Source organism: Hemitrygon akajei, chromosome 2, assembly GCF_048418815.1.
Source record: "Hemitrygon akajei chromosome 2, sHemAka1.3, whole genome shotgun sequence".
NCBI classification, from domain to species: domain Eukaryota; kingdom Metazoa; phylum Chordata; class Chondrichthyes; order Myliobatiformes; family Dasyatidae; genus Hemitrygon; species Hemitrygon akajei.
This window is the reverse complement of record NC_133125.1, coordinates 210,539,608-210,559,001: the sequence shown is the minus strand read 5'-3', so window position 1 is coordinate 210,559,001 and position 19,394 is coordinate 210,539,608. Positions and strand designations below refer to the sequence as shown.

General features: G+C 43.2%; 1 protein-coding gene across 3 annotated transcripts in view; it reads right to left on the bottom strand.

The window, feature by feature from the left end:
• Positions 1 to 12,078, bottom strand: part of LOC140720435 (butyrophilin subfamily 3 member A3-like) — a 774,879-nt gene extending 762,801 nt beyond the window's left edge. For 2 of the 3 annotated variants that reach the window (XM_073035297.1, XM_073035289.1), the window contains exons 1-2: positions 11,604 to 12,077; positions 4,018 to 4,104 (exon numbers count right to left, since the gene is read on the bottom strand). In XM_073035297.1, the coding sequence (XP_072891398.1) occupies positions 4,018 to 4,075 (58 nt within the window). In that variant the 5' untranslated portion in view covers positions 4,076 to 4,104; positions 11,604 to 12,077. Of the gene's footprint in view, positions 1 to 4,017; positions 4,105 to 11,603 lie in introns of all 3 variants that reach the window. The other variant, XM_073035302.1, reaches the window with a different exon arrangement.
• Positions 12,079 to 19,394: the final 7,316 nt, after the last annotated feature.

The window sequence follows — 19,394 nt, the reverse complement described above, 5'->3', positions numbered from 1 at the left end:
AGGTGCTGTGGATAGTGTGGAAGGCTGTCAGAGGTTACAGCGGGACATCCATAGGTTGCAAAACTGGGCTGAGAAGTAGCAGATGGAGTTCAACCCAGGTAAGTGTGAGGTGGTTCATTTTGGTAGGTGAAATATGACAGCAGAATATAGTATTAATGACTCTTGGCAGTTTGGAGGATCAGAGAGATCGGGGTCCGAATCTATTGAACACTCAAAGCAGCTGCGCAGGTTGTCTCTGTGTTAAGCAGGCATACAGTGTATTGACCTTCATCAATCGTTTGCAGGTTTCTCAGCCAGGGTTCTGCGAGAGATCATGATCATGATGTTAAAAAAAATATTGTTTCTTGAACTTCGCGCAATGCATGATGCTAGCGCTCAGAGTGGTGGGCAGTGACCGAGCAGCCCCATTGGCAACCTCAGCCCAGTATGACAGTGGGCAGTAGGACAGTGTTTATTTGGTTGAGTCCATTCTCAGTTTTTGACTTGAGATCTGGAGGCCGTTGGTAATTGGTGAGAGCACGGAGAAGTGGACGGTATGCGTGACCTCACCCGACTTCCCCTTATACACCACCAACTGACTTTTGGGAGTGAACAAACTACAGGCGAAGTAGAAAATTTGGAGGGAAATTTTCACTCTGAAGTTGGCCCAGTGTGGCTATTTCTGAAGAGGAGGTGTGAGATGGAAGAGGATGCTTGGCCTAGTCCTATGGTCATTTCTGATAAGGTTAATGATGCGTAATTACAATCTTCTGAGTCATTTCATTGCAGTAGTGCAACAGTGGACAGACAAAAGTCCATTTATACAATGAGAGCTGCTCATCAATGGGTTTTACATGGACTGGTGATCCACGTTGTCCGATTCCATTGAGCCTAGTCAGTGGCAAACAACTTACAAATGCAGCAATGGCTCCAGCAACATTGAAAAGACACTTAACTACAAATCACAGCCATTTGACACATAATTGTGCTGATTATTTTAAACAGCTATTGGAATCTCCTAAAAAAAAGATTAAAGCTTTGAAAATAAATTTACTGTCATTTAAAGCATTCAGGAAGCATGTTATTAAGTAACTTTAAGACCAGTTCACTGGAGAATGTTTAAAGAACTGTGAGAAACCCTGGACAAAGAGCACACCGATCTCCTGCTACATACAGAAATCTGGTGGCTGAGCAGAGGAAGAGTTTTCAACAGGGTGTCTGAGTGAAAGGTGATTTGCAGGAGTACTTTCTAGAAAATAGTAGGCCAGATTTTGCTGAGTGCTTTGAAGATGAAGAATGGCTTCAGAAACTAGCCTACTTAACACACATTTTTTCATCATATGAACCAGTTGAACAAGGCTCTGCAATGTCCTGGAGAAAAGGTTTTGACTTCATGACAAGTTTCTTGGAGTTAAAAGGAAACTGAATCCTTTGAAAAATCACATTGCAGAAAAAAAATCTTGATATGTTTCCACTGCTGTTTGGGCTTGAGAGTGAGAACGGATATCAGAAAGTCTTGACTCTTATTGAAAACCACCTGGAAGAACTGCAGAACAAAATTGAACAGTCATTTCTCTCCATTTCAACACAAGAGTATGACTGGTTGAGGGAACCTTTCTCTGAATCTTCTGCTCAGCCTGAGAACCTGACTTTGAGAGAAGAGGAAGAACTTCGTGAGCTGCACTCTGATCATGCACTCAAGATTAGATTTACTGACCTGACCCTGGACAAGTTCTGGATTTCTGTAGAAGAGTATCCTGCCATTCATCGGAAAGCAATGAACATTTTGCTGCAGTTTTCAACTTCTTACACATGTGAGCAAGCTTTTTCTTGCTGAACAAGCAACAAGAGCAAGGATAAAAATCGTCTCACTTCAGTTGAAGGTGAAATCCACTTGTGCTTATCTCAAGTTTGACCCAGAACTGAAAAATTTATCTTAGGTTTGATCCAGAGTTGAAAAACATTTTGCTTGCCTAATGAATTTTTAAAATTTATGGAAGGAAAAGAAAGAGATTAATTTCAAGAAAGATAAGTTAAGCTAAACTATCTGTTTTCTTTTCAAGAAAGGTCAGCGAAAAATACATTCTCTACTCAAAAGAGCATTGAGAATTATTTTTGGATTATTATATCTACAACCTACTGATCACACTAATGCACTTGTGAGCTTTAGATATAAATTTTATGCAGGAGCTCCCATCGACCTAAAAATTATTTCAACAGTTCCTCCAGGGAAAAAGTTTGAGAAAGGCTGCTCTAAATATCTACATGACAATTTTCCTCGGTGACTTGGAGATATATACCAGAATTAGGCAGATGCAAGTTCCTGACGACAAGTTACCAACACACTCTGGAATTTAGCAGAGATGGTTCCTCACACCACAGCGTATCCCCACAGTCCAATGGCCTATGTGAGTGGTTTCACCGCTCCTGAATGGCTGCTCTGAGGGCTCCCTGACCTATGGGTGTTGGCATGATCATCTTCCATGGGTCCTCCTGGGGCTCAGAACAGCTCCAAGAGGACCTGCAGACATCCACGGCTGTTGGTATAAGGGCAGCCATTCCGAGTGCCAGGTGAATTCATTCCTGACACCACGACTGCCTTGTCGACCATTCAAAGCATTCCACCCTCCTCAGTAAATTCAATTCCTTTCCACCTATTCCTACCTCCCATCATGGTGAACAGCTCTCTTGGATTCCTGTTGACCTACATTCTGCCTCATTTGTGTTCGTCTGCCATGATGCACATTAACATCCCCTTAGGCCCCCTAACGATGGCATGTTTCACATTTTGGAATGGGGAGAAAAGACTGTTATCACAACTAAGAGGGGTAAATCTGAACATATTTTCATAGATCGCCTTAAACCGACCCACCAGAATTTGGAGGATTCTGCTACCATGCACCTGGTGTCACAACATGACCATGAGTGTGTCAACACCCCTCTGGAGGAGCCGAGGCACCTGCTGTTCATCCTCCCATGGAACACAGAACCTGAGCTGGGAGGCTCGTCCAAACTCAGGACAGGTTCACAATGATGGTTTTAGTGAACTATGGGGAGGGGGGTGTTATAGGGTAATGTAATTAGTGGAAATATACATAATTAACAACTACCAACATTGAGTTGGATCTTCACTTTGAAAGGCTGGTCTGACTTAATTCCTGACTTGTTATTCACGGCCTGTTTAACATTCCTTTACAGATATCATATCATTTATACGCCATGAATTTGGCACAGAGCCTAATGATGACCCGGCCTCACAAATATTGTTGGATGGAAAACAAACTTTGCTTTCCCAATTTACAAGATTGGTACATCAATCATTCTTGAGGATGTGCTGATGTTTTCCTTCTTTGAACTGCCCCGTTACTTCTGGTAAATGCCTCCCAGTGTTGCTGGGGAGGGTATTCTGCCATTCAGACACTGCTGGGTAAGGGATTCCTATACAGGGTGTGTCTGATCCACCAAATGCAATGCTGGTAAAAAGGGAAAGGCCCAGCAAGGAATCCTGGACCACTGGAATCCCGATGAAGGGTCTCAGCCCGAAACAGTGACTTCTAATTCTTCTCCATAGATGCTGCCTGACCTGTCAGAATTCCTCCAGCATTTGCTGTTTTACTCTAGATTTCCAGTATCTGCAGAATTGTGTGTTTGCGTGTCTGTGTCTGTGTTTGTGTGTGCGCGTGTTTGTCGGCGCATGTATGTGTCTAGATGTTTATTGGGAGTTGTAGCAGAAATGATTAGATACACATCAAAAAGAAAACTCAATGCTCATACATTTCATCTATCTCACAAATTAATTCATATGAATATTAGCAATTTATATTTTGTAACCAAATAAGAGGCACTTGAAAACTTTTTTGTAATTACAGACATCAATAATCTCACTTTCAAGGAGAGGAATGGGACATTCATTTATTGCAATTAAGTAGTGTGGACAACTTCATAAGGTAATAAATATAAAAAGCTTCATCTTCTGATTCCAAGTGTCTACTCTGTGAGATAAAGAAGCATAATCAAACAAGATTTTGTGATAATTACCCTGGAGTGAGATGAGAATCCCATTCAGTATCAGCAGAGTGCAGTAAATCACTCTCATCTCAGCAGAAGATTCGAGAGGCTGAGAAGCTGGGAGAGGGGGAGGGGTTGTGGGGTTATGGAGTAAGTGAGGGGGGGAGAGAGAGAGAGAGATGTTAGTCCTGTCATTTGGGGGAAGTTGGGAGCATCCCCTCCGACACTGTCCTCAGCACCAACGTTCACCAACCCCACTCCCATTAACCTGTGAAAAATGCCCTTGGCGTCTCCACACAAGGTGGGAACAAGTTACTGGGCAAAGGGGCACCAGGTTCAGCACAGAGACCCCACCTCACTTTAGAAATGTAGAAAACATTTCTAACCAACAAACTTGATTTAAAATAGTCAAATTATTGTCAAGGTTTCAATAATTAGATTTATAAAATGTATTTACATAATTCAGAACACTATAATGTTCAGTAATATAAAGGTACAATCATCACAGTATCATATTAGTAAAAATATTGTTCCTGTACATGTTTAAACCAGTCGTTCGTGAAGATTCAACAACACTCTGACCAGCGCTGGGCAAGCCAATGGGAATTGTAGCTGGGAAATGTTGCTGAGGAGCTGTCAGGAAGTTTGGGATTCCTGTTCCCTCCTGTGTGGAGAGTTTATTCATCATATATGCCACAAAAGCACTAGATCCTTTTAACTAGCATGTTTTATTGACTTTGATAGATTTAGAAAATGGAACAGGATGGAAACAGGCCAGTTGGTCCACAAAGTCTGTGTTAACACCAAACACCCACTGACATTAATCCTTCCCTCATTCATTTTATTCTCCTCACATTCACATCAACTCCCCAAATGTTCCTGTGGTCATTACAGTATTTACAACAACCAATTAGCCTACCAATCTGAGAGTTTATGGGATGCATGAGGAAACTAAGCATGCAGGGTAATCCTGCAGTCACAGAGAAAATGTGTAAATTCCACAAACAAGCCTTAAGGTCAGGATTACAACTTGGTCATTTAAACTCTGAACCAATAATACTATATGAGCCACAAAGTTTGTCATGACCAACACATGCAGCAACATTTCTCACAAAGGGCCAGCAAGTGATCGAGCAACTGAAAAACCAGGCTGCAAACAGTGGCAGAGTACAATCAAGACTTCCACTGTCAAAAATTGCACTTAATGTATTTTGTGTTATTTCTTGCTTTCCATAAAACTTACACAAGGAGAAATTCCCCCACAGTTTAAACAAATGGACAAGTATTGATTAACTCCAGAAGAGTTAAGTGCACTCTAGGTTTTTAATACCTGGTAGAGAATAAAGGGTAAAATTGTGGAAACAAAAGAGAACGTTGACAAAATTGTTCATTTCAACAACTTGCTGTTGTTCAGAAGTGGAATATTATATACAAGTAAATATATTGTGGTGTATACCAAATTTCTGAAGAATTCAGCGGGCCAGGCAACATTTGCAAAGAAAAAGAGTCAATGTTTTGGTCCAAGGACCTTTCACCAAAATGGGAAAAAAAAGACGACAAGTTTGCTTTAAGTTGCAAAGTCCTGTACAATGGAGACTGTGACTGTGTAATGACTGTGATAGGGTGCAGACCAGGGTTGTTATCAGAACTATTACTGAAAAAACAGTTAATACTGTCAAAAGGGAGAGAAACACCAGTGTTAAATTCCTGATGGCTGATATGAATGAGGAGTATCTGTATGATAATGATAAGGGGCTGTGTCTAGATTCACAGAGCAGCTTCACTGTGGTAATCTGGGAGTTTGAAAACACAGACGCCAGTGGGGCATGGTATTAAACTGGATTCACATTAAACTCAGAAAGGATATTCAGCTTAAAAAGGGAGGAAAGTGTCTGACCCCCACCAAATGGAGTAGCCCCCACACACACAACCAAATTTAAAGGATTTCAATGTGAAGATCCATGTGGAAGTACAAGCCTCTCACACCTTCCACAAGATCCAAACTCTTCTCCAGATCTCAAAAGAAGCAGTTGTGCATGAACCGGGCTGTCTGAAGAGACATGGTATTCTGTCCCATTTGAGCAGTGATTGGGCCGCTCCGATTTCCAGTCATTCCAATGCAGGGTGAAACAGTGATGCTGTGGGATGAAATTGCTACATGAATATTCATACACATAACTCAATTTTAATGCAACCTTGACAGGCGATTGAATTCAGTAAGATGAATTCATCCATCACTGAACAGCAGATGGGCCTGAATCCAGTGACTGACATGTCCCACAATTAACACACACAAAGGGCGTGTGGAGGTTAAACAGCACCAGAGTTTATGCACTGTACCACAGATGAGATTTTGGATCAGCTGATTATGTTCTTTGCTTCATCTGTGAAATCCTGGTTTCAGTATGGAGCCACCAGGAGTAGTGACGGTCAGCCTGTAGTCTTAATGGAATCAGTGTCAGCATGGAAAATGCCAATTTCCACAAATATTAAAGCATTACATGGCCTGTCAAACTGATGCTCAAGTTCAAGGCCTCAGAGCAAAGCTGATGCAATTATCAAAGTCCCACCTTCAGCTGATGCAGCCGAACTCAGGTCAGTCTTGAGTTTGTTGAATTATTAGATGTCAACCTTCATAAAACCATTTCAGGAGTCAATGTGACCAGAGCTCAGATAGAGTTAGTCCCCTGCATTGCAGAAAAGCACTAACTTTTACAGGTGACTGGCACACTACAGTTCAGAGACGTGTTGCTAAGGCCATCAACAAACAAATTTTCCAAAGAAACAATATGGAATCATGTCCTTTCAAAAAGCTTAGATTTAATTTCAATAGAGAAGAGCAGTATCCTGAGCTATGACCTTTTGATAAGAAGGATCAGCAATTTACAGATCAGGACTGTATCCAGTGGGGTTCTCCATTTGGACTCTCTGAGGTTGAGGAAACAGTTACTGAGTATTACCCTCATATTTCAGACCAACTCTTGGCCATGACGAGATCACAATGGAGAATTTGAGAGTCAGTGTTTTGTCAAGCTGCTGAAAATCCACCTCTCCAAGCCACTCCACATGTGGAACTACCTGCGGACAAACAACGTCTGCCAGTCGCAATTTGTGTCCACTCAAAATGTCTGGAACAGCTTCCCACAGACTGACTGTGACAAACAGGACTGAGAGTCCTGGGAGACAACTGCTTGCAACTTTTAGATAATAAAGAGTAATGGTGCTGCTTCTTCACTTCAATCAATGACACTGGCTCCATCCTGACCTGTCTGGGACTGTCTGTTGGGAGTTGTACAGTCTGAGACTGATGGGTTTCCTCTGGGAGCTCCAGTGTCCTCCCACATCCCAGAGTTGGGTTGGTTGATAGGTTACTTGGCTGCTGTAAATTCCCTTTCTTCATTTGGCACCCAATAGTAATAAGTTTCCGGGGAAATAACAGGGAAATTGAACAGAAGTCACTGCTGTTGGATTCCACACAGACTCCCTGGCCCAAATGGCCTCCCCTCGTAACAAATAAAATATGAGGTTCAGAAAATTCAAATCTCACTTAAGTCAGAAAAACAGGACATTAAGACAATCATCCCAAACAGTCTATCGGTGTACATGCTCCATGCCGTTCTCCTCTTCTCAGCACACAATATCCAGTTCATCTCTAACCATCAATCTCCTGTATGAGAGTTTAAAGACCTCCAACAAGACCCCTGTCCCAAACTCCGACTGAATCAATAGGTGACGGAAATATGAAATGTGCAACAAGACAACCCGGAAACACAAATATCAAGAGTGAAAGCGGAGGGAGGAGTGGGAACTCTCCAATGAACTGTGCAGTTTGTCCCGACACCCAGACCCGGGAAGCCCCCACAGCCCTGCCAATGAGTTTCAGCGCAGGGAACAGAATGTTTCCTTCCTTCCTCCTTCCAGCCAATTAGTGCATGTCACAGTCTGAAAGCTGTCACAGAAGAGGCTGAAGAGCAAGGCTTCAGAAATTAGGACCACAAAGAGGTGGTCGCTGGAGACAAAGGAGCTGCTACAGGATTGCTTCGAGTCAGCAGACTGGGCCCTGTTCAAGGTCTCATTTGTGGATATGAATGAATACGCCATGGTTGTCATGGAGTTTGTAAAAAGCAGCTGTGTCCCCACAAAATTGCTCATAATAACTCATGTTCTTGATATTTATTGCTCATTTATTATAAGACCATAAGATATAGGAGCCGAATTAGGCCATCTGGCCCATCGTCTGCTCCACTATTCAATCACGGCTGATCCTCTTTTTTCCTTCCTCAACCCCATTTCTTGACCTCCTCCCTATAACCTTTGATTCCATGGCCAATCAACAACCTGTCAATCTCTGGCTTAAATACACCCAACGACCTGGCCTCCACGATGATATGTGGTAACAAATTCCACAGATGCATCACCCTCTGGATGAAGAAAATTCTCCACGTCTCTGTTTTACATCGGCGCTCCTCTATACTGAGGCTGTCCCCGCTTGTCCTGGACTCCCCCACCATGGGAAACGTCCTTTCCACATCCACGCTGTCTTGGTCTTTCAACATTCGAAAGGTTTCAATGAGATTCCCCACCCTCCATCCTTCTTAATTCCAGCAAGTACAGACCAAGAGCTGTCAAACATTCCTCGTATGATATTTCTTTCTTTTTGTATTTACAGAGATCGTTGTATTTCACTCACTGGTTCAATGCCCAATCGGTGTGTTCAACCAGTTAGAGTTATTATTCTATGGTTTTGTTGAACATGGACACTCGAAAATGAATCAGTGTTGTATATGGTGAAATATGTACTTCAATAATAAATTTATTTTGAACTTTGAAAGTCACTGCTGTAAATAAACAAACCCCAGGATCCATCCAGTTTTCAAAGGGAGATTGCAAAGGGAGTGGAAAGGCTGTGTAATAAGGGTAATGTCACAATTGTAATAGGGGACTTCAATATAGGTAATGTCTTGCAAAGGGAGTGGAAAGGACTTCAATAGGGTAATGTCACAATTGTAATGGGGGACTTCAATATGCAAGGGGATTGGGAAAATCAGGTTGGTGTTGGCTCGCAAGAGAGGGAATTTGTTGAATGCCTACAAGACGACTTTTTAGAGCAGCTTGTGCTTAAGCCTACAACAGGAAAGGCTATCTTTGATTGGGTGTTATTTAATAATCCAGATTTTATTATGGAGCTTAAGGTAAAGGAGTACTTTGGAGGCAATGATCATAATATGATTGAATTCATACTGCAATTTGAGAGGGAGAAGCATGTCAGATGTATCAGGATCACAATGGAATAAAGGGAATTACAGAGGCATGAGAGAGGAGCTTGCCCAGGTGGATTGGAGGAGGATACCAGCGGGGATGACGGCAGAGCAGAGATGCCTGAAGTTTCTGGGAATAGTTCACAAGGCGCAGAATAGATATGTCCCTCAGAAGAAGTAGCTCTGAAATGGCAGGGGTAGTCAACTGTGGCTGATAAGGGAAGTTAAGGATGGCATAAAAGCCAAGGAAAGGGCAAAAGTGAGTGGGAAATTGTATGACTGGGAAGTTTTCAAAATCTAACAAAAGGCAATTTAAAAAGCCATAAGGGAAAAGATGAAACACGAGGACAAACTAACCAATGACATAAAGCAAGATACTAAAAATATTTCTTCAGTTATATGAAGAGTAAAGGGAAGGTGGAGTTGATACTAGACCACTGGAAAATGATGCTGGTGAGGTAGTAATGAGGGACAAATAAATGGCAGATGAACTTAATGAGTTCTTTGCATCAATCTTCACTGTGCCAGACACTGGCAGTGTGCCAGAGGTCCACAAGTGTCAGGGAGCAGTAGTGAGTGTCATTAGTGTTAGAAAGGGAAAAGTGCTAGCAAACTCAAAGATTTTAATGCAGGTAAGTCACCTGGACCAGATGGACAATATCCCAGAATCCTGAGAGAGGTCGCTGAAGAGATACCAGACATGATCTTTCAAGAATCACTTGATTCTGGCATGGTTGCCAAGGACTGGAGAATTGCAACTGTCACTCCACTCTTTCAGAAGGGAGGAAGGCAAAAGCAAGGAAATGATAGGCCAGTTAGCCTGACCTCAGTGGTTGGGAAAGGGTTGGAGTTTATTATTAAGAATGAGGTTTCAGGGTACCTGGAAACTAATGATAAAATAAGTCAAAGTCAGCATGGTTTCTGTAAAGGGAAATCTTTGCTGACAATCTGTTCAGAGTCTTTGAGGAAGTAACAAGCAGGGTGGACAAATGAGAGGCAGTGGATGTCACTTACAGGAATTTTCAGAAAACATTTGATAAGGTGCCACATATGAGGCTGCTTAACAAGATAAAATCCCATGACATTGCAGGAAAGATACTGACATAGATAGAGGAATGGTTGACAGTCAGGAGGCAGAGAATGGGAATAAAGGGGACCTTTTCTGGTAGGCTGCCAATGACTAGTGGTATTCCTCAGGGATCAGTATTGGGACTGCCACTTTTCACATTGTTTATCAATGATTTAGATAATGGAATTGGCTTTGTGGCAAAGTTTGCAGATGATACAAAAATAGGTGAAGGGGTCGGTAGTGCTGAGGAAGCAATGCGATTGCAGAAGGTCTTGACAAATTGGAAGAATGGGCAAAAAAGTGGCAGATGGAATAGTGTTGGGAAATGTATGATAATGCATTTTGGTAAAAGAAACAAAGGTGCAGACAATTATCTGAATGGGGAGAAAATTCAAACATCAGAGGGGCAAAGGGCCTTAGGAGTCCTCATGCAAAACTCCCCGAAAACAATGCTGTTTTTCATTTCAAGGGGAATACAATATAAAACAAGGAGATAATGCTGAGATAATACCACACTAGTCAGGCTGCACTGACAGTATTGTTAACAGTTTTGGGCCCCATATCTCAGAAAGAACGGGTTGTCATTGGAGAGAGTCCAGAGGACGTTCACGAGGATGATTCCGGGAATGAAGGGGTTAACAAACAAGGAGCGTTTGGCAGCTTTGAGCCTGGACTCACTGGAATTTAGAAGAATGCGGGGAGAGGAGAGGGAATCTCATTGAAAACTACCGAATGTGGAAATGACCAGATCAGGTGGATGTGGAGAGGATGTTCACTGTGATGGGCGTGTCCAGAACGAGAGGGCAAGCCTCAAAATTGAGGGGCGACTTTTCAGAACGGAGGCATGGAGGATTTTTTTGTAGCCAGAGAGTCGTGAATCTCTGGAATGCTCTGTCACAAACTGCCGTGGAGGCCCAGTCCGTGGGTATATTAAAGGCGGAAGTTGATCGTTTCCTGATTGGTCAGGGTATCAAAGGGTACGGCGAGAAGGCAGAGTGTGGGGTTCAGTGGGATCCGGGATCACCCATGATGGATTCTGCTCCTTTATTTTAAGGTCTTAAGGGCTTCCGCCTCCCTGACCGGCCGAGCTCTCGCTCTCCCCATTCTCCGGAGCAGACAGGTTCACCGCTCCCGCTCCGGCTCCGGTAACGAGGCGGAGCCAATCTCGGGGTCGTGGGCCGGCCGGTCGCGACGGGTCTCCCTCTCACTGACTGCGCTCGGAAAGAGGAAAGTGAACCACTTTGTCCAGGTGGCTCCCGTGCGGTGACCTGATCCTGAGCCCCACTCACCGGATTAGCTTCCTCAGGCGGAACCCCCTCCCCACTCCTGGTGGGGAAGTTTGTAACGAGTGCTCAGCAGTAACGTGGAGTAAGCGACCTCAGAGCAGAACTTTCTCGGTGAGGAACACCGCAAAGTCGGCGTCACGGCAGCTGCCAGAGGAAAAATTAAAACTATTGTACTTTTCTGCAACATGGATGCAGTTAGATGGGCGGGACGGAAAGAGTGAAACTGTGTAGGGGACTGGAGAGGACAACACCAGCCCGACAACTCCCTCTGGTGCTGCTCCCCCTTTCCTTTCTTCTCTGGCCTTCTGCCCTCTCCATTAGATTCCTCTTTCTCTAGACCTGTATTTCTTTCACAAATCAATTTCCCAGTTCCTTCATCGCTCCCCCTCCTAGTTTCATCCATCACTGTGTGTTTGTCTTTCCCCTCCCCCCACCTTTTTAACACACTTTCCGTTTTCTGTCGGGATCGCTCCCTGTGCAACTTCCTTGTGCAATTAACCATCCCCTCTGATCTCCCTCCTGGCACTTACCCTTGCAAACGGAACAAGTGCTACACCTGCCCTACAACTCCTCCCTCACTACTATTCAGGGCCCCAAACAGTCCTTCTAGGTGAGGTGACGCTTCACCTGTGAGTCTGTTGAGGTTATATACTGTGTCCGGTGCTCCAGGTGTGGCCTCCTGTAAATCAGTGAGACCCAACACCAAGCACCTATGTTCCATCAGCCAGAAAAAGCGGGATCTCCCAGTGGCCACCCATTTTAATTGCACTTCCCATTCCCATTCTGATATGTCTATCCGTGAGCTCCTCCACTATTGTGATGAGGCCACACTTTGTTGGAGGAATAACACTTTATATTCTGTTTGGGTAGCCTCCAACCTGATGGCATGAACATCATTTCTCAAACCTGGTAATAACCCCCTCCCCTTCACCATTTCCCATCCCCTTTTCCCTCTCTCACCTTTTCTCTTTACCCACCCATTGCCTCCCTCTGGTGCTCCTCTCCCCCTCCCCCCTTTTATTTCTTCCATGGCCCTCTGTCTCCTTCACCAATCAACTTCCCAGCTCTTTACTTCATCCCTCCCGATTCAGGTTTCACCTCTCACCTTGCATATTTCTCTCCCCCCCCACCACCACATAAAGCTACTCCTCGGGTTTTTTTCCCAGTCCTACCAAAGGGTTTAGGCCCAGAACGTGGACTGTACGCTTTCCGTAGATGCTGTCAGAAGGGTCTGCACTGTATCTCAATAAATATTTAAATAAATAAATGTCCATAGAGAATCAATGAGAGACTGCACCAACTTTGGCATTCAACCAGTGTGCAAACTGTGCAAATAATAATAAATAAGTGACAAATAGTGAGAACATGAGATGAGGAGTCCTTGAATGTGATCCATAGGTCGTGGGGAGCATTTCAAAGATGGGGCAAATGACGTTATCCACTTTGGTTCAAGAGCCTGATGGTTGAGAGGTAATAATTGATCCTCAACCTGGTGGTGTGAGTCCTGAGGCTCCTGTACCTTATCCCTGATGGAAGCAGCAAGAATAGAGCAGGACCTGGGTGGAGGGGTCCCTGACGATGGATGCAGCTTTCCTGTGACAGTGGTTCATGTAGATATGCTCACTGGTGGGGAGGACTTACCTGTGATTGACTGGACTGTATCCAGTACGTTTTGTAGGATTTTCTGTTTAAGGGTATTGGTGTTTCCATACTAGGCTCTGATGCAGCCAGTCAATATACTCTCCTCTAACACAAAAGAAATTTGTCAAAGTTGTAGATGTCATAGAAATCTTCATAAACTCCTTTGGAATTAGAGGCACTGCTGTGCTTTCTTCATAATTGAACTTGCATAGTGGGCCAAGGACAGATCCTCAAAAATATTAATACCGAGGAATTTCCTGACCCTTTCCACCTCTGATCCTCTGATGAGGACTGTCTCTTGGACCTCTGGTTTACTCCTAAAGTCAGGAATCAGCTCTTTGGTCTTGCTGACATTGTGTGAGAGGTTGTTGTTCTGGTGCCACTCAGCCAGATTGTCAGTCTCCCTCTTATATGTTGATTCATTATCTGATTCGACCTATGACAGTGATGTCATCAGCAAACTTGAATGTGGCATTGGAGCTGTGCTTAGCCACACATTGTAAAGCGAGTAGACTAAAGGGCTAAGCACTCAGTATTGTGGTGCAACTGTGCTGATGGAAATCCCGAAGGAGATGTTGTTCCCAATCCGGACTGACTGGTCTGTAATTGAGGAAGTTGATGCTCCAGTGGCAGAAGGAGGAAGTGAGAGCACAGTCTGAAGCTCACTGAGGGGAAATTTGTTTTAAATGCTGAGCTGCAGTCAATAAAGAGAATCTTGATGTATGCATCTTTAGAAGGATGAAGGGGGATCTCATTTTTGCTGTCCAGATGTTCCAGGGTTAATGAGATGAAATTTGCTTTTGCTCCAGTAGGCAAACTTTTTTCCCCTCCTCAACCCCATTCCCAGCCTTCTCCCCGTAACCTTTGATTGCATGTCCGATGAAGAACCTATCAATCTCTGCCTTAAATACACCCAACGACCTGGCCTCCACAGCTGCATGTGTTAACAAATTCCACAAGTTCACCACCCTCTGGCAAAAGAAATTTCTTCGCATTTCCATTTTAAATGGACTCCCCTCTCTCCTGAGTCTGTGCCCTCTTGTCCTAGACTCCCCCACCTGGGGAAATATCCTTTCCACATCTACTTTGGAAACGTGAGAAAACCTTTGGAAGGCTCCGATGAGATCCCCCTTCAACCTTCTAAATTCCAGTGAGTACAGACCCAGGACCATCAAACTTTCCTCATACGATAACTCTTGTGCATCTCCTCTGGATCCTCTCCAATGCAAGCACTATCTTTTGTAGATGAGGATCCCAAAACTGTTCACAATACTCGAGCTGAGGTCTCACCAGTGCCTCAGCATCACATCCTTGCCCTTGTATTCTGGACTTCTTGAATGCTAACGTTGCATTTGCCTTCCTCACCACCAACTCAACCTGCAAGCTAACCTTTAGGGTATTCGGTACAAGGACTCCAAAATCCCTTTGCATTTCAGATTTTTGGAATTTCTCCCTGTTTAGAAAATAGACTGCACATTTATTTCTACTACCGAAGTACATGACCAAGCATTTTCCAACATTGTATTTCATTTGCCCCTTTCTTGGTCATACTCCTAATCTGTATGTCCTTCTGCAGCCTACCTGTTTCCTCATCACCCCTCTACCAAGCATCCTAACATCTGCAGACATGGCAACAGAGACATCTATCCCATCATCTAAAGCATTGATATACAGCATAAAAGAAGTGGGCCCAACAGTGACCCATGCAGAACACTACTAGTCACTAGCAGCCAACCAGAAAAGGATCTTTTTGTTCCCATTCACTGCTTCTTAGCAATCAGCCAATGCTCTGACCATGTTAGTAACTTTTCAGTAATTCCATGAGCTCCTAACTTGGTAAGCAGCCTCATGTGTGGCACCTTGTCAAAGGCTTTCTGAAAGTCCAAAATATACAACATCCCTTTTATCTAAAATACTTGTAATCTCCTCAAAGAATTCCAACAGGTTCACCAGGGAAGATTTTACCTTAACGAAACCATGCTGACTTTATCCTATCTGGTCCTGTGTCACCAAGTACTCCATAACCTCATCCTTAACAATTGACTCCAACATCTTCCCGACCACTGAGGTCCTTTTCTCACGTTTTCCATCAAGTAGGAGGTCCAGAAGCCTGAAGGCACACACTCAGTGATTCAGGAACAGCTTCTTCCCCTCTGCCATCTGTTTCCTAAATGGGCATTGAACCCATGAACACTACCTCATTTTTAATATACATTATTTCCGTTTTTGCATGATTTTAAGCTATTCAATATGTATACTGTAAATTTATTTATTTATTATTGTTCTTTTTCTTCTATATTATATATTGCATCGAACAGCTGCCGCTAAATTAACAAATTTCACAAAACGTGCTGGTGATAATAAACCTGATTCTGATTCTGTAATTTCCTCTCTGCTGCCTCCCTCCTTTCTTAAAGAGTGGAGTGACATTTGCAATTTTACAGTCCTCTGGCACCAAGCCAGGGTCCAATGATTTTTGAAAGATCATTGATAATTTTTCCACAGTCTCTAACGCTACCTTTTTCAGAACCCTAGGGTGCCATTCATCTGGTCTGGTCACTGAGGCAAGTTACCACGTTCTTCTTAGACACCGGTATAATTGAAGCCTGCTTGAAGCAGACTGCCAGAACGAGAGGGTAAAGATCTCAGTGACTACTCCAGCCAGTTTATCAACCCAGGTCTTTAATAATTGGCCAGGTAACGATCTGGGCTAAATGCTTTACACGGGTTCACCCTCCTGAACATCGCTTGCACGTCAGCCGCAGAGACTGAAATTTCAGGATCATCGGGAGCTGTGAAAATTTGTGATGTTTTCTCCATGTTTTGATCATCAAAGTGAGTATAGAAGGCTTTGAGCTCATTTGGAAGCAAAGCTCTGTTGTCACCTATATCACCTGATTTAATTTTATAAGAGGTGACAGTATTCAAGCTCTGCCACATCTGTCGAGCAACCTTCACTTGGTCCAGAATTGCAACTTCGTTGGTGAGGTGGTTTTCCAGACATCGTACCGTACTTGGACCTCTTGTAGCTTGTACGTATTTGTAACGTTTAGAAACAAACTGGCAGCAAGAGATTTCACACGGAGTCAGGTTTGAATGTTAAAACCACTTTCTTTATTAGTATCTACTCATAATATAGTAACTTAACGAGATAAACAAAAGTTAACAGTGTTATTGTGTGTGATTGACTGTCAAGCTTAGGAATAGTAATTAAAGTCTCAAGATGGCAACTTAGTAAGGTTCAGTAATCCACGGAATAAATGATAGGAGAGAGAATTGTAATCCAGGGTAGAGCGTAGAGAGAGCGTGATTACATTGAATTCCACAGGTTCCACGCTGGTAAAACGAAAAAGTAATCATCGAAGATCTTGTCCGTCGAGTTGTTCCAAATCCACTCAGGAATAACAGCAGGTGACAGTCACGTAGGAATATCGTCTTCACAGTGGTTATCACCTACCACCCCTATTCCAGGTAAGGGTTAACAAAAGTGATACCACTCAAGAAACTCCACAAAATCCACACATGTGGATTATACAAAGTGAGAGTCCCACATCCGTTGTGCACTGCATCTGATGATCAACCCAACCGTTTGGGCACAGGAGAGTTCCAGACAGTGACAAGCAGAAGTTCCATTAGCTTCTTTTTCTTTCTCCCTCTCCCTCTCCCTCTCCCTCCCTCCACAGACTGTGACAGCCTGTGACTGACATCATAGTCCCGCATCACTCAGGCGCTCTTAAAGTAACAGTCACAGTAAACGAGACCGCAGGCTCGTAACAAGCTTTCTTGGTCACCAGATCTGAATGTCTCTGATCTCGCTCTCAACGGATTGTGGACCTCGTGGTTCATCCAGGCCTTCTGGTAGGGGAAGACTTGAATAATTTTGTGGGGACACGCTCATCTACAACTGTCAATTACAGCCATGGTGTATTAATTCAGATCACAGATGTGTCCTGAGCATGGCCCAGTTTACCGATTCAAAGCAAGCCTGTAGCCGCTCCTCTGCCTCCAATGACCACCTCTTTGTTCTCCTAATCTCTGGAGTTCTGCTCTTTAACCTCACCCTTTATGTCAGTATGTAGCCAAGTGACCAGAGTTACCAAAATACGGTCTGGGCATGGAGTGGTAGGCACTCCTTAGTATAACTGTGGTCTAGTCTATTGTGGCCTCTGGTGCTACAGGTTATATGCTGATGATAATCAGGCAGGGTTTTCATCAAGCAAGCCTGGGTGAAGTACTCGACAATGATTTGAAATTCACCAGGGTAGACTGTTTCTTGTTTGGAGATGGCATCATACAGTATCTCAAGTGATTGATTATATTCAGCCACTGGTGGTATGTGACCTGCGGTTAGGATTATAGATGAGAATTCTCTAGGCAATGGAACAATTGGCATTTAATTGTTAGATGTTCAAGGTCACAAAACCACCACACTGGAGCACAACCGAGTGTTTGTCATGAAACACACATCTCCACCTTTTGCCTTTCCTGAATCAGCAGTTCAGTCCATCCTGTGAATCAAGCAGCCTTTAGGTCTGATCACCGTACCTGGCACCCTGTTAGTAAGTTATGTTTCATTCAAACATAGAAATCAAGAGTCCCTGGTTGTCGTTCTTTACAGCGATCTTGCCACGAGTCCTCAATGTTGTTCTTCAGCAACTGCACATTTGCTCACCATGGCGAGAACCTTCATCCACTTACTGTAAAGGTGCCGTACCTGCTTGCTTGAGAGCTAAGTCTGTGAGATTGTGAAATCTGTAGATCATTAAGTTGATCTAAAATTACATTGCGGGAAATTACATCCTTCAGATTGCAGTGAGAGTAATTCAGCAATGCAACAACCTCTCACTCTATCAGTCTAATAAAGACCCTACAGATATTTGCAAGCACCATCCCACCAGGGGTAGGGTTCCTTTGTCTTCACACACACCCCACCAGCGTCTGTGTCGAACACATCATTCTCTGAAACTTCTGACATCTCCAGTGGGATCCCACCACCAAGCTCATCTCCCCCCCCCCACTGTCTGCTTTCCACCGGGATGGCACCCCATGCACCTCCCTTGTCCATTTGTCCCTCCCCACTGATCTCTCTCCAGGTGCTTCTCCTTGCATGCAGAACAAGTGCTGCACCTGCCCCTACACACCTCCCTCACTACTACTCAGGGCCCCAAACAGTCCTTCCAGGTGAGGCAACACTCCACTGGTGAGTCTGTTGAGGTCATCTATTGTACAGTATATGATGACATAGATGTATTTTTTCTCTTCCAATATTTTTATTAATATATAAATTGCTGAATACAAATACAAAATTCATAAGGATACAAGTAAGTAATATGAATTTCATTACATTTAGATGACAGTAATATGATCACAGTATCCCATATTCCAAATCAATCAGGTAAAAAAAATTGAATTATGAAATGAAATAAAATAATTTTATTTTATTAAAAAAAGTCTACCCCCCACTACCAAAATGAGCTGGTTGGTTAAAAGAAAGAGAAGAAAAAAACCTTACCAAGTAATATTAAAATAATAATAATGGCTCAGATCCATACTTTAATAACAGTTCAAAGATTATGAAAATAACTCAGAAAGGGTCCCCATAACTTTAGAAAATCAGGTTTAGAATCAGAAATAGAACAACAAATCTGCTCCAGATCTAGGCATAACATAAGATCAGATAGTCAATGACCATTAGTGGGCGGGACGGCCTCCTTCCACTTGAGCAAGATCGACCTGCTGGCCATAAGAGACATAAAGGCTGATACCTGCAAATCAGATGCTTCAGTATTGTAGCACTATCCTCAACAATACCAAACATGACAGTCAAGGGTTTGGGCTTAAAACTAACATTGAAAATTACAGAAAAGGTTTGAAATACAACTTTCCAAAAGTTTTCAAGGCTCGGACATGTCCAAAACATATGAATTATTGTGGCCACTCCTTTAGTGCATCTATCACAGTAAGGTGAAATATCTGTGTAGAAATGAGAGAGCTTGTCTTTAGACTTATGAACTCTATGTACCACTTTGAATTGTAATAAAGAATGACAAGCACATAATGATGAAGAATTAATCAATTTTAAAATAATCTTCCAGCTCTCTGCAGATATGAAAATCTGTAAATCCTTTTCCCAGTCTCCTTTAATTTTATCTA